General features: G+C 36.8%; 1 protein-coding gene across 3 annotated transcripts in view; it reads right to left on the reverse strand.

The window, feature by feature from the left end:
* The window catches only part of PPP2R2A (protein phosphatase 2 regulatory subunit Balpha), an 87898-nt gene that overhangs the window by 17421 nt on the left and 53691 nt on the right, over positions 1–16786 (reverse strand). For all 3 annotated transcript variants that reach the window (XM_030312345.2, XM_032592830.1, XM_032592831.1), the window contains one exon: positions 774–939. In XM_030312345.2, coding sequence (XP_030168205.1) covers positions 774–939 — 166 coding nt within the window. The remainder of the gene's footprint in view (positions 1–773; positions 940–16786) is intronic.

The following is a 16786-nucleotide window of genomic DNA, read 5'->3' on the forward strand; positions in this document are numbered from 1 at the left end:
AGGATAAACCAAGTCACAACAACTTATATAAAAAAAATTTAGAAGAACAAAAAGAGATATTCTTAAATTCTGGTAGTCATTACATAATTCTAATTCTTAGTTAATAACTTTTCTCGAGCAAACAAAATGGTGTAAGAAGAATCTTCTTCCATCCATGAGGCTTGTTGGGAAGAAGGCAGTATGTTGATTCCAGTTCGTGTCCTTAAAGAACAAGTATCAAGTAGAAAGAGTGCTCTCCCAAAAAGTATCCTGGAATGGAGACCATCCTTTGACAGATAGTGTGTATTTATACTGAAATACTCTTTGGAGAGCTTAGGCACACTTTAACGAGCACTCACTATGCACACTAAGAGTTATCACATTTACTACTCATAATGATACTGTAACATAGATACTCCTATCTCCAGTTTGCCCATGAGGAAAATCTGACTCAACTATTATGATCTGCTCAAGGCTACTTAAGCCAAGAAGCGGCACAAACGGTACCGGATCTAAATCTAATAGTAAAGTCTTTTTTTTTCTTCCCTACAGACTGTGTGTGTACTAAAAGAAAACTAACACCTAAAGGATCTCTTTCATGGAATTTAGAGAAACTAAAAGAGAATACAAAAGGGAAGACAAAAAAGAATTTACACATTCCATGTGGGAAAGACATATTTCCAAGTGTCTATTTGCAGAAATCTCTGAATTATTCTACTTTGTAAAGGTGAAAGTATCCTACAGAATAGGTGTACACAGTGGGCATATAAAAGGAAAAAAAATTTAACACTTACCATTGGTAGACAATAAAAACTGAGCAGCATTTTTCTGGGGTAACCACCTAATTTTGTTGATCTTTTCTTCTATTTCTAAACTTTTCAAGTAGTCAAACTCTGGTTCATGGCTCTGAAAGGTGCTGTAAACATTATATTCTCCTCTGCTATGAGACTGGATTTTGTTCTAAAATGGAAACAAAAATATTTGGACGATTGTTGAGAAATATTTCAAAAAATAATCAAACATGTAATCAATTCCAACAGACCTTGCAAAATTCTGGTTCATTATCTGCATCTTACATACAATTGCTTTTCATGTTTAAGGTCTTCAAGGAATAAATAAAACAGCTTCACCAAAAAGGAAAAGCTAAAGACTAATAATTAAGCCCAATATAATTGGGAAAGGGTACGGATCAATCTGATTACTAATTTACCGTTATTTAGTAAATAATAAAGGACTACTGGTTAAAAAAAAAAAAAAATCTAAGCATCCTTAATGAGGGAGCTCATCCAAAAAGGGAAAAGTAAATAAAAGCTTATCAGAATCAGCTGGCTGAGGCACACTTTCTTTCTCTGCCCACTTTAGGGTCAATCCTCAGTTATTTAATATGATGCACTATTTTCCTCCTCCTCTTCTTTCTCATGCCTGCCTTTAGGTCATTTCACCACTAAAGAACTCATTAAGAGCTCTCATCAATGTCATGGCCACCACAACTCCCACCCCAAGACCACTGTCACATAGCTCTGTTACTAAGTCCACATTCAGCATTAACCAGCAAACCACTCCCCACAAACCCATCAACAATTGTTTACGCTCCTTAAATTAGCCTTCTTATATTTATAAGCCTAGCACACACCGATGATTTATTTCATTTAGTATCAGTGAGTGAATATGGTTTAAGCTACTGGATAAAGAGACTGCTGGTGAACTTCTTTAGTTAACATTAACACCTTAGAAAAAGTCAGAGTTATAACCATGTTCAGAATTTTATCTTTTAACCTATTATCACATGATTAAAAATCTTTCCATCAAAAACACTGAAAGTTTAGTTCAAAGAACCACCTATGGGAAAATAGTTCACAGGAACGATATTACTGATAGTCAACTATTTTAAGGTAAAACAGAATTATCGAGTGAAATGTTTAAGATTATCTAAGAATGGCTCATTGGTTATTATTCTCCATACAGAAAGAAAACCTTATTGAATCTTTTTTTTTAAATTAGGACATAGGTCTTCTTAAAAAAAAAAATTTTTTTTAATGTTTATTTTTGAGAGAGAGAGAGAGAGAAAAAGAGAGAGAGAGAGAAGCAGAGAGAGAGGGAGACACAGAACCTTAAGCAGCCTCCAGGCTCTGAGCTGTCAGCATAGCAACGCAGGGCTCAAACTCACAAACCACAAGGATCATGACCTGAGCTGAAGTCGGAGGTTTAAGTGACTGAGCCACCCAGGCACCCCTTGAATCAACATCTTAAAAGCCTGTTTTGGGTTGTTTTTTTCTGGTAGCTTTATTACCTGGATCGATCATTCATGGTCACAGTTGTCTCTGTACCCTCCAGTAGCAGTATTAATTATTACTGAGTTTGCCAATATTAAGAATGCAGGGCATATGACAAAATATAATCCACATGGGGATTAGAACCTTGATCTCATTACCATAACCTTACACCAAATCAGATAACCCAATCCATTAAATAAGTATATGCTAATATCACTTCAGAAAAAAACATACATCCTCTACCTAAAATTACTGTTTCAAAAGGTCTGTCACGTTACTCTCCAAAAAAACTATCATAGCAATTCAATTTTTTTTAATGTTTTATTTTTATTTTTGAGACAGAGAGAGAGAGAGAGAGAGAAAGAGGGAGAGAGAGAGGGACAAGAGAGACAGAGCGCGTGAGCAGAGGAGGGGCAGAGAGAGGGAGATGCAGAATCTGAAGCAGGCTCCAGGCTCTGAGCTGTCAGCACAGAGCCTGATATGGGGTTCAAACTCACGGACCAGGAGATCATGACCTGAGCTGAAGTCGGACGCTTAACTGACCGAGCCACCCAGGTGCCCCATAGCAATTCAATTTTTAATATGAATGTGTTTTGAACTTGAGCAAGTGAAGTGCACATGTTTCCTACTACCTACAATAGAGAGATTTAATAACACAGATTCTCTACCTTCAAGTAACTTGTGTATGTGAAACTTTAGTCAAAAATAGAAATTAGGGCACCTGGGTCGATCAGTCATGTCCGACTTTGGCACAGGTCATGATCTCGCGGTTTTTGAGCCTGAGCCCCAGTCAAAGCAGGAACCTGCTTTGGATTCTCTGTCTCCCCCTCTCTCTGCCCCTCCCCAACTTGTGTGTGTGTGTGCGTGCTCTCTCTCTCTCTCTCAAAAATAAACATTAAAAAGAGTTATAAAAAATAATTTTTTTAAAAAGCAGAAATAAGGTCCATTTAATTCAGGTAAGCAATATAGAGAACCAAGGGCAAACACATACACTTCTATATGCAAAAACTGGGTCTCTATGGGTCACAATATATAAAATGATAAGAAAAGCACAAACATATCTTCTAAAACAGGAAAAAAAACCCCATCATCCTAAAGACTCAGTAATTATTACATGGGTCTAAACATGATTACATGATACAAAAACAAAATCATGGAGATGACTGGCAGTCTTAATGGATTTCAAGAAGCATTTTTTCTTTACAACAGGCAAATAAAAACTACATCACACAAGAAGAAAGTCATGTCTACAAAGTTAAACATGGCAGGCTGGGCTCACGTCTTAACCATATTCCCGAAACTCCACTAAAATTACAGTAAAATAATTTTTTTAATTATTTATTTTGTGTGTGTGTGTGTGTGTGTGTGAGAGAGAGAGAGAGAGAGAGAGAGAGAGAGAGAGAGAGAAAGAGGGAGTGAGTGAGCGAAAGACTATGTGGGCATGCACACGCAAGCAGTGGAGGGGCAGAAAGAGAGGGAGACAGGACTTGAACTCACAAACCGCCAAGATCATGACCTGAGCTGAAACTGAATGTCTGATGCTTAACGTACTGAGCCACCCAGGTCCCTACATAGAAGAATTTTTAAAGACAAATCAACAAGAACAAAGAATAACAGCAGAGATGACAGCAGCAGTAACACACAGAAGAGGCCATAAAACAGATGCATGCACAGAAACTGACTTAGTGGATTCCAGAGAGCTGAATCTTTAGTGAGCAGTGAGATTTCCCCTAAAACTTGGGGAGGGATGTTTACATTATTATAATGATCATGACTGTGAGCAAGTACGAACGAAGTACTTTGAGCAAATATAAAGAAAAGGAAACATAATCCCCCTGTCCTCAACACTGTGACACTTGAACAAGAATGCATCAAAGTATGTCGTTTTAAAAATTAAAAAATTTTAAATTTAAAAATTTAAAGAGTAAAGGGGACTCTTGATTTCGGCTCCTACCCAAGTAGGAAACATGCACTTCACAAAAGATAATATCCAAATGACCAATAAACGCATTAAAAGATGATCAATCAGTGTTAAAAAAAGTATAATATGACATACACAAAATCTCCAAAATATTTGAAAATTTAAAAAGACCGATAATAAAATATTGGCAAAGACGTGAACAACCAGAATTTTCATGTACTGTTCATGAGGATAAAATCGGCAAACCACTTTTTATTGTGCTGTCCACCTCATGACATAGTAATTTCATGCATGACTATGTGGACCAAAAAACATGATCAAGAATGTTCAGCAAAACTAAAAGGCGATAGAATGGGAGAAGATATTTGCAAACAACATATCAGATAAAGGGTTAGTATCCAAAATCTATAAAGAACTCATCAAACTCAACACCCAAAAAACCACAAATAATCCAGTGAAGAAATGGGCAAAAGACGTCATGAACAGACACTTCTCCAAAGAAGACATCCAGATGGTCAACCGACACATGAAAAAATGCCCAACGTTACTCATCATCAGGGAAATACAAATCAAAACCACAATGAGGTACCACCTCACACCAGTCAGAATGGCTAACATTAACAACTCAGGCAACAACAGATGTTGGCAAGGATGCGGAGAAAGAGAAACCCTTTTGCACTATTGGTGGGAATGCAAACTGACAGAGCCACTCTGGAAAACAGTATGGAGGTTCCTCAAAAAATTAAAAATAGAACTACCCTACAACCCAGCAATTGCACTACTAGGTATTTATCCAAGGGATACAGGTGTGCTGTTTCGAAGGGGCACATGCACCCCCATGTTTATAGCAGCACTATCAACAACAGCCAAAGTATGGAAAGAGCCCAAATGCCCACTGATGGATGAATGGATAAAGATGGTGTTGTGTGTGTGTGCGCGTGCGCACACACACACACACACACACACACACATGGAGTATTATTCGACAATCAAAAAGAATGAAATCTTGCCATTTGCAACTACGTGGTTGGAACTGGAGAGTATTATTATGCTAAGAGAAATTAGAGAAAACAAATATCATAAGACTTCACTCATATGAGGACTTTTAAGATACAAAACAGATGGATATAAGGGATGGGAAGCAAACATAACATAAAAACAGGGAGGGGGACAAAACATAAGAGACTTTTTTTTTTTAATTTTTTTTTCAACGTTTATTTATTTTTGGGACAGAGAGAGACAGAGCATGAACGGGGGAGGGGCAGAGAGAGAGGGAGACACAGAATCGGAAACAGGCTCCAGGCTCTGAGCCATCAGCCCAGAGCCTGACGCGGGGCTCGAACTCACGGACCGCGAGATCGTGACCTGGCTGAAGTCGGACGCTTAACTGACTGCGCCACCCAGGCGCCCCCATAAGAGACTCTTAAACATGGAGAACAAAGAGAGGGTTACAGGAGGGGTTGTGGGAGGGTGGAAGGGCTAAATGAGTAAGGGGCATTAAGGAATCACTCCTTGAAACCAGTGTTGCACTATATGCTAACTAACTTGGATGTAAATTTAAAAAAATAAATTAAATGAAAATACCAAAAAATAAAAATAGTGCTTGTCGAAATAGTAAAAATCCATCCAAATTAATATTTTTAAAAAATTTTAGATACCAACATAAGTGAATATAACTTATTTATCATATAAAAGCTCATTGGTTATCATTAGTCACATTGTATAGTATGGAGAACAGAAGAGAAAGTCGCAAACTAGTATGAGGAATATGGTCTTTCCTATTCCAGGAATCAATCAAAATTATAAAGGAAATCCTGCTCAATGTGGGAGGTTGTAGTCAATAGTTGGATAGAGACAATTTATCCAACTGGTAAAATAGCACTGCTTTAAAAAAAAAAAAGAAAGAAATCTTCTACCAATCAAGCTGTTTGTGAAAAACAAGCCTTCTCTTTGTACTGCTTATAATTCTAAATACTACATCAATTAAGGACAGCAAAATTTAAATTCCTTTCTCTTGATTACTGAAGTGAAAATCAATCTCCAGTAGTGATGAAATTGTTCTGCCCACCTAACTATTCAACACCTTTCACTCTCAAAATAAAAATAAAAATGGCCTTAAATTATACTTTAAAATGTTAATTGGGTGAGTTTTAGGCATCCACCATGCACATTTTCATATTTTTAGTAACACACTGCTTTTAAAAACTTGTATTTCTAGTAACATTTTAGTTTCTAATGTATCCCTGAGTTGCAGTTATTATGTAACTACTAATCACTCTGCTTAACTAACTTATTCAAGTCCACCTTTTCCTTCCCACCCCCCTTCCTTATATCACCAACATCTTAAAACAATTATCTTTTGGAGCATTTTTATTAGTGTCTAATTCCCTCGTAATTTTCAATGTGATCTTTGCTATATTTCCAATGTCATTCCTGTGATTGAATAAAATAGCCAGTTTTATTGAAATGTCTATTTTCAGACTCTCTGAGTTGTAAACATCCTCTACATTATTTTCTATAGAACAAATTTGTTCTTCATATAAAGGTGTCTCCAAAAATTTTTAAACAAATTCTGCCTTAATTGCATATAATTATGAAGAAAAAATATCAGACTGATAAGTTCAAATATATATATGGATTTGAGGTTCTTTTTAGTGTATTTATATATTTTCAATAAAGAAAATATGAAAACAAAACAAAAAACAAAAAAACCAAACAATAACAAAAAATAACGCTCATAGACGCATTATTCTTAATAGCCACAAACTGAAACAGCCAAAATGTTTGCACCTACAACATAACAGATAAATTGTAGTAAAGCAACACAAAAGAACATTCATTACATAGCAATGAACATGAGCAAATTATATACACACAAACGTAGTATTGAGCAAAAAGGCCAGATACACCCTTATTATGATTCCATTTATGGAAGGTTCTAAAAGTACAGATCAAACTCAGTGTTAGAAATCAGGCTTATAAATAGACTTTTCTTTAAGGGGAGAAAGGAGAAATTAATGACTTGGAAGGGGAATGAGAAGGGCTATGTGGAAGGGTGGAAAGTTCTATTTCTTGACCTAGATGTCTGCTATGTGATAATGTACTAATGCTTTGTATGCTTTTGTGTATTATTTCAATACAGTGTAAAAAAATGTGGCACACAAAAGGTGCAGCCACTTTGAAAACAGTATGTGGGTTCCTCAAAATAGAACTACCCTGTGATTCAGCAATTGCACTTTTTAGGATATATTTGAAAGAATTAAAACAGGATCTCAAAGAGATTATTCACAATAGCTATGTGAATAGCAAACTAATAGTAGAAGCAAACTAAATGTCCAGTGATGGATACATGAATAAAGAAAAATGTGACATACAAACACACACGAATATTAGTCTTAAAAAAAGCCTATCTTATGCCACTATATGGATGAACCATGAAGAGATTAAGCTAAGTCAAACAAGCCAGTCAGAAAATGATAAATACTCCATGATTCCACTTACATGAGGTATCTAAAGTAGCCAACTTCATAGAAACAGCAAGTTAGAATGGTGGTTGCCAGGGGCTAGGAGGAGGAAGAGGGTAGGAAGTTGTTGTTCAGCGGGTATAGTGTTTCAGTTATGCAGGATTGGTGGGGGGAGGGGCCGCATGGGGGGGTTGTCTAGCAATCTGTTATACAACATTGTATATATGGTTGGTAATGCTGTATTGCAGACTTGGAAAACGGTTGAGAAGTTCCACCTTATATGATATTTTACCACAGTTAATAATATAGCACACAAAAAACAAAATATATAAGAACACATTTAAATCGTTACCTATAGGGACAGATGAATCTACCTCTATTGTTATCTACAGGGAAAGGTACATGAAAGCATGTGAGAAGCAGTGTATGTGCACCTGCATGCCTATGTGCACAGGTTTGGAGCTCATGAACTCAAGTATGCCCCTGAGGTTTAAACAAACCAAAACAAAATATAAAACCATAATATTCAATGGTGTTAGAACCAACCAACCATTTGGAAAGAAGATTGGAACTTTGTTTCTTATACACAAGTAAACTCCAGAGGGAGCAATTAAATGCTCAAAAATAAACAAAAGCAACAAAAGGTAAGCACAATGGTGAATTTCTATATATTTTAAAGTGAAAAAGAACTTCTTACTATAAAGACAAAAGTAAACAGCAGAGAAAGACTGACAGCTAACAAGATGGCTAGTATAGGCCAGAAAATTATGTATTATATAAGATGTATTATAAAAGGTCCTTAAAAATCACTACGAAAGGGGAGCCTGGGTGGCTCTGTTGGTTGAGCGTCCGATTTCCGCTCAGGTCACGATCTCGTGGTTTGTGGGTTCGAGCTCCGCATCGGGCTCTGTGCTGACCACTTGCTCAGAGACTGGAGCCTGCTTCGGATTCTGTGTCTCCTTCTCTCTCTGCCCCTCCCCCAATTGTGCTCTGTCTCTAAATGTAAAAAACAAAAATTTTTTTTAAATAAAAAAAAAATCACTATAAAAAAATATCAATACCTTTCCTTGAAAGATGACAAAGGTCAAAAGTTGGCAATTTATATAAAACATGGTCAGTAAATATATGTAGAACTGCTCATTATTGTTAGTAATCAAAATTGAAGAATAATGTTTGGTCCTTAGACGAATAAAAAATGTGATAATGACCATCGTTTTAATGATGAGAATATGGTTCAAGTCATATACTACCGGAAGAAGTATAAATATTTACACAGCTTCTCTGGAGGATAATTTGTCAATACTTATTGAAAGCCTTAAAAAATGTAGCTATTCAACAATTCCACTTCAAAAGTATAACCTCATGGAAAACCATGCCTGCAAAGATGTATGAACAACTTAATGCATAAACAACCTCAATATCCATCAAATCAAGTGAATTATGAAATACTATAGAGCCAATTACATTCAACAGCAGATCAGTGTGTCTCAACCATAATGCTTCCTGCTACTCGTCTTCTACAGCTCCCACAAGCTCCATGTTCATTTAACTTTTGTCACTTAAGTTATAAAAGCAGACTGGACACGTTCTTCCACACTACACATGCCCTCCTTTCCACTCAATTATTGCCCAGTTTCTTCACCTCCTTGACTGAAATTAACCTGATCAACATCAACAGATACAAAAACTTATGGAGTCGCATGTGCAACATGATTCTAATTCTGCAAAACAAAAACACCCAGAATGCACACAGACACAGACTGGTCTTTATTCATGAGATGAGATGATTCTGAATGTTTGCTTATTGGGGGGGGGGGGGGGCGCCCCCAAGTAGTCTTTGTGTTGACAAGGGGCTCAGTTCCATCTCACAAACCATGAGATCATGACCTGAGCTGAAATCAAGAGTCGGATGCTTATCAGACTGAGCCACCCAGGTGCCCCTGAGATGGGATGATTTTGGGTTTTTATCTTTTTCTTTGTGAAAATGATACAGTTTTCATACTTTTCATGATAAACCTATTAAGAATAATCAAGAATTAAAAACAATCTCTGAAAGAACATCATTTGACATTCTGTAACAGCTAATTCTAAATATAAATAACTGCACTGTGCTTTTACTAATAACTTCCTTCTTTTAAAAGAAACTTTATGAAAATGTAGGATTTACTTTGCTCACTGAACAAAACATAACACATTTTAGAAAAAATTAAAAATGTATTTTACTGTAATCTCATATAAGTGACAATGGATATTTTTTAAGCTGCTAAATAGAACACTAATAAAATTTAGTGTTTATTAATGATTCTTTAATCTTGTAATATATTTGCAACAAGCAAACATTTGCTTTTTATTTCAAAGTGGTTTAAAAGAGTTTGACTCTTGTAGGGTGGCTGGGTGACTCGTCGGTTAAGAGTCAGACTTTGGCTCAGGTCACGATCTCACCGTTTGCAGGTTTAAGCCCTACGTGGGGCTCTGTGCTGACAGCTCAGAGCCTAGAGCCTGTTTCTGATTCTGTCTCTTCCTCTCTCTCTCTGCCCCTCCCCTGTTCATGCTGACTCTTGTGTTCTCCCTCTCTCTTAAAAAAGTAAACATTAAAAAAACTAAAAGAAAAAAAAAGTTTGAGTCTTGTGAAATGACAGAAATGGTAGATATCTGATTAACAAACCACTATCAATGCAAATATATGGAACTTTCTAGAATAAAGCAAGATAAAACACAATCGATGTAAACAGAAAACAACAACAACAAAAGAAATTTCTATCATTTTCTGATCACAATGATGGTGGTGGAATATTTCAAGATTTTTCAGCTCTTATTAAATAGTAAGTTGTGCCCCTTCGCTGAATGCCTATTATATACTATACTAAGCAACACACACTTTAGACAACTTAGACTCTTATGGAGTTGGTTTCCTCTCTAAACAAGATTAACACACAGATTGGTCTTTATTCATGAGATGAAATGATTTTGAGTGTTTGTTTATTTTGAGAGAGAGAGAGAGAGAAAATGAATCCCAAGTAGGCTATGTGATGACACGAGGCTCAGCTCAATCTCACAAACCGTGAGATCATGACCTCAGCCGAAATCAAGAGTTGGACTGCTTAACCAACAGCAGATGGACCCCACATCTTTAACGTCCAATCGATCCACATTATTTAGACACAACATGATATGGCTAAACATACAATGGCCTGCAATCCAAAAAGCCGAATGTTAGTTTCTCAAATTAGGAAACCTGCAACACCCTGTATTCTGACCAAGTTATTTATTTTGAAAAGAGCAAAAGGAGTTATTTGAGAAAGAAACCAACTTCAATAAATTCTGAAACCTGTATATACAATTCAATTACAATATGGAAAAAATAAAAAAGATTAGTTCAACACACTTAAGGTACTGAAAAAGTAAAATACAGTAACGACTAGATATAACTCTATAAAATAATGTTCTGTCTGATACAGATGCATTTAAAATAGTCATTGTAAAAAGATTATCAGTATGTATGTTGGAATAACCTGCCTGTCAGTTTGGGGGTGGGGAGGGAAGGTAGAGGAGGGGAAGATCTCTAAATTACATAAAGCAGAGTAATAAATTTCAATCAGATATTGAATTGAAATGGGAAAATATGAAATATGGGTAAATGTCTAAATAATTTAGAGGCAGGAAATCAGCAAACACAAACAGAAAAAGTAAACGAAACTTAAAGGCAGCCAATCTACAAAACTGAGAAACACAGCCTCCTGAAAGAACTTACTCTCCTCACAATACATGGCCTATAACAAATCAATTTATTAAATACACCATCAGAAAAACAGGACATAGAGGAAACAATTTTAATTACTGGAAGTATCAAAAGTTTAGGTAAAACTAAAATCCGGTAAAAATACCTTTTTTAATCACCAATTTGTCGATTTTATTTCTTCTCTGTATTTAGAAATTTTTGGTTCAAGTATAAATTCGTAAAGTTTACTGGAAGAGAATTGGCCAATATAACTTAAAAATGCTCACAACCTTAGATCCAGCTACTTAACTTCTAGAAGGTTCTAAAGAAGTAATAGGTGCTTCAAAGTTTCAACTACAAGAATGTTTTTATAGTGTTATTCATAACAGAAAAAGAAAAAAAAAGATCAGAAAGCAAGAAATAAACAATCTAGGTAATCTCTAGCAATAGAGATTACATTAAATAAACTTCAATACATGTCTGTAACGGAGTATCATGTAATCATTAAAGATGAGGATTTAGAATCTTTAACAACATGAAAGGTCTTTACATATGTGAAGTATGTGAGGAAAAATAACATACCACCCTAAATATAATCTCATTTTAGAAAGACAAATCTTTAATACACACCAAAAGTGTTGGGTTTTGTTTGGTGGAGTTATAGGTACTTTCTTGCCCCCTGTCCATGTCTCCTAAATTATCTACAGTGAATATGATGTTTTTAATTAACAGGGAGAAATTACTTGTGAGAAAAATACAATTAAGAAGTGTTGTATGTGTGAGGTTGAGAAGATGGCAGAGAGAAGAAAAAGTAAATTCTAAAATTCCTGGGTATTATTAGTTTCACAGATTTGGATCTGTTTTTTGTTGTTTGGATTCTGGGGGGACAATATAAGAAATATGGACAATTCAAATTTCTGGGCAAAAGGTAAAGTGAAAAAATTACTTTAATATGTCAAAAACATCCTTTCAAGATCTCATCCAGTGTTACGAAAAATAACATTTAGAGGAATCCTACTTTAACAGTTGTTTAGTGACATTCATACTGATAACGCTTAGCAATCAGAAATGGTACTTTAAACTGATACTTCACTTCTGGAAAATATAATTCTTTTGAATTTTGAATTCTTTGAGCTGGAACCTCAAAAGATTAGTAGGTAGGTGACATGTGTCTGACAGCTGGTTGGATAGAAATGTGGACAATAGACAGCTGAACAAGAGAGGTGGCTGGATGAATTCATGAACAAACAGAAATGAGGTATTTAAACTCTCAATCCAAACTCTTTCTAACTTTTCCCTCCTTAAGCCTACCACAGAGAAGACATCATTCGTTAATGGCTACTATTAAAAAGTCAAGATCAAGTATTTTCCCCATTACGATAAAGTAATGAAACTGATTTTCCTGTGTGACTTGTATCACTTAGGCTCATTACTTAGAGAAGTCAGATTTTTTTTCACATGTTAAACAATATGCAGCGTTGTGGATATTCATTCCAATTTATACAGAAATTAACTATTACCGACTTCACTAGCTACGTGATCGTAGAAAAGTTATCTTCTCTAATCTCAATTCATCCATAAATTGGTAATAAATTGAAACACAGGAGGTGTGCACACATCTTCATTATTTTGCTGTGAAGATTAAATAAGATTTTGCGACTGTGGCAGAGAAACAAGACACGTGGATTCTAGAAGGGTTCATCTCTTTATTAAAGTGTATGACTTTGGATGATTAAACCTATTGTCTGGGACCCCAGTCTTTTTATTGGTAAAAAGAGACTGCTTTACCAGGGGCTGTAAATTTGGGGCCCATATACTACCTATCCATGGATGAAACCCAGGGATTTTGTGAAACTGGATGTGGTGGAAATTTAAATATTTTTTCCTACTAATGTCTAGCTGAAATTCAGCATTTCTTTCATTTATGGATATAGGTGATAAAACACCATATTAGCAGCATCCATCACTTTGTCACTATAGACATGACATGCTTTTAAATCACACCCCAGTTGTTACCCACAAAAACTTTTGTTTTTAATTTTACTTTTTCAATTTTTAAAATATTTTTATGTTTATTTATTTTTGAGAGACAGAGCATGAGTGGGGGAGGGGCAGAGAGAGAGGGAGACACAGAATCCAAAGCAGGCTCCAGGCTCTGAGCTGTCAGCACAGAGCCCAACGCGGGGCTCGAACTCACAAACCGTGAGATCATGACTTGAGCCGAAGTCAGACAATTGATTGAGCCACCCAGGCACCCCACAAAAAACATTTATTACTCAGTAATAAGTGTTTTTAAAAACACTTTGAAACGTATTTTTCAATATAGTTTCCTTCCTAATCCGATGTTATTATATACAATTAAAACATTCTGAGAAGTCCACAGAACTGACCAGGCTACTGACGAAATCCATGACACCAAAGGTTGAGAACCCCTGCAAAAGCTTATACATTTTAGCACTTAGTTTCTGTGAATGCACCATATACAAATAAAGCTCAATATGGGCAAAACAAATTTCACAGTTATCTCTGGTAGAGGAGGGTAGTAGTAACAGGAAGGACAAAGAAGGCTTCTAAAGTGCCAGTAATATCCCATTTCTTGATCCAGGGAAGAATTACACAAGTGTGTTTGTTTTGTGAAAATTTATAGAACTGTACACTTGTGATTCTGTGCATTTTTCTGTATGTATCATGTGATCTATCTCAAAGGTATTTACATTTAATGTATCTTAAATACATTTAAGATCTATCTGTTTAAATGTATTTTTAGATATAAACTTGAAGCTGTATTATGGAGCTTTTATCCTTATCCTGGTACTGGAATGCAGAGAATTTCAATTCGACATTTTCTATCAAATGAGGTCCCCAAAGGACTTTTAAAAAAAGTAAAAGTGGGATCTCGGGCCTCCAGACATTCTGATTTAGTGGGTTTGAGACACAGTCCAGTAATCTGCATTTGAAATGCATGTTCCCAGGCGATTCTAACGTTTTATTCTTTGAAAAACACAAAACTTAGATCAAAGAGTGAATGAAAAATGAAGACAGTTAAGCCCGGTAGCTAAGAGAAGAAACCTTATTTTATAGATACTTTGATTTAGCATAAACCACACTGGATTTTCTTGAACTTCTCATGTATTCTTTCTATAATATTCCTGACAGATGGGCACCCAGATCTTGTGTGTTTATTTCCATATACAAAAGAAACTGATCAATTCTTCCCACATAAATCCCTAAATATCAAGACTACACAGTCTCTTCTCCTGGCTATATAGACTTGGTTCCTTCGACCGTTTCTCACCAACACTGCTAAATTTGCTGTTCTGATTGCTGCTCAGTAAATACTATGTAAAGCGAATGCTTCCCCATCACCCTACAAAAGTGGGTTCTCTCTTCACTTAAACATCAAAGTAAATCAACAACCCCTTTGTATGGATGATACCGAATCTGTTAAAAACAAATCTTGTTGTTTTTTTTTTTTTAATTTTTTTTCAACGTTTTTTATTTATTTTTGGGACAGAGAGAGACAGAGCATGAACGGGGGAGGGGCAGAGAGAGAGAGGGAGACACAGAATCGGAAACAGGCTCCAGGCTCCGAGCCATCAGCCCAGAGCCCGACGCGGGGCTCGAACTCACGGACCGCGAGATCGTGACCTGGCTGAAGTCGGACGCTTAACCGACTGCGCCACCCAGGCGCCCCTGTTGTTTTTTTTTTAAGTTTATTTATTTTGAGAGAGAGAAAGAGCAAGTGGGGGAGGGGCAGAGAGAGAGAGACAATCCCAAGCAGGTTCTATACTGTCAGCACAGAGCCCCACGTGGGGCTCAACCTGATGAACCTCATGACCTGAGCCGAATTCAGGAGTTGGATGCTCCACTGATTGAGCCACTTGGGCGCCCTTAACAACATCTTGGTGATTTTGAGCTCCATTCTAGTCTTTCCAAATAATTTACAAAGAAAATACATATTAAACCCCTACCCATTATTTTTTTTTTTATTGGAGAGGGAGAGAGAGGGAGAGTTGAGAGTGCATGCACACAAAAAGGGGACGGGGAGAGGGAGAGAATTTAAAGAGCAGGCTCCAGGGGCGCCTGGGTGGCGCAGTCGGTTAAGCGTCCGACTTCAGCCAGGTCACGATCTCGCGGTCCGTGAGTTCGAGCCCCGCGGCGGGCTCTGGGCTGACGGCTCAGAGCCTGGAGCCTGTTTCCGATTCTGTGTCTCCCTCTCTCTCTGCCCCTCCCCCGTTCATGCTCTGTCTCTCTCTGTCCCAAAAATAAATAAACGTTGAAAAAAAAAAATTAAAAAAAAAAAAAAAAGAGCAGGCTCCATCCAGGCTCCATTCATGGAGCCTGACACAGGGGGCTTGATCTCACAACTGTGAGATCATGTCCTTGAGCCAACATCAAGCTTAACAATTGAATCACCCAGATGCCCTAACCCCCTACCCATCTTTTGTGATAAACATGATTTTAAGATTTCTTCTATATCTTAAGGAGTTTTGGGAATGCCACGTTAAGAATAACCAAAAAATGAGAAAAAGCCTAGAAAGTTACTAGCACTCCTAGAACACAGAAAACAAAGGCTCTATATGATAATCTAGGAAGAAATGTAAAAAAGGAACATCTCCCTTCTCACCTTTCTCCTTAATTGTCCCTTAAAAAAAAAATCTCCCCCCTACACACACTTTAACCTATATCAATCAGAAAGCCTCAGAGAAAAGTGAAGGTCTGAGCAATCCAAAGTCAAAAGAAAAATCAGCAATTTCAACAACTGCCGCCCACCTAATTTGAATACCCATAAAACGAAAGATCCTTTACAAAATACAGAACACCAACACCACCTAGTCTAACAGTTACTTGGAATCTCCCAAGAAAAACTATTAATATTTTCATTATCAACAAGAATATATCCCGCCATCTACTTTGTTGTCAAAAGCTATTACATAAAAGTTATGAAAACAGTAAGATTGTTCACCTATTTTAGGACATGCCATAAACACTGGACTGGGTGTCAACACTTACTGACCACAGGACAAGTGGAATGCCTCACGGAAATCACCTTACCCCTGGGCCTTAATTTCCCTACGCGACCTGCTTCTATCACAGAGATTCTGTCAAACAGAAAACTATAGGAACGTATTAGTTATAAAAACAGTACTAAATGACAGCAAAAAATGTTTTAGCATCACCAGGGTGAAATATACTCGAACTGAATGACAGCCCTCTAAATGACTACCCAGTTTCTTTGACTGTGGAACAGATGGACAGGCAGCAAGAGGTACCCGACAGGATGACAGGAAGGGGATCAGCCACACTTGAAGGGTAAAAGAAGTGAGACAGAACGGTGAGTTAAAGGTGTCAGTCTGCCATGCCAGTCAAGTGAAGTTTAGAAAGGAACCCCGCCAGCCACCCAGTGAGAAGATAAAGCCACGAGAATGCA

The sequence above is a fragment of the Lynx canadensis genome, chromosome B1 (assembly GCF_007474595.2).
Source record: "Lynx canadensis isolate LIC74 chromosome B1, mLynCan4.pri.v2, whole genome shotgun sequence".
Classification (NCBI taxonomy): domain Eukaryota; kingdom Metazoa; phylum Chordata; class Mammalia; order Carnivora; family Felidae; genus Lynx; species Lynx canadensis.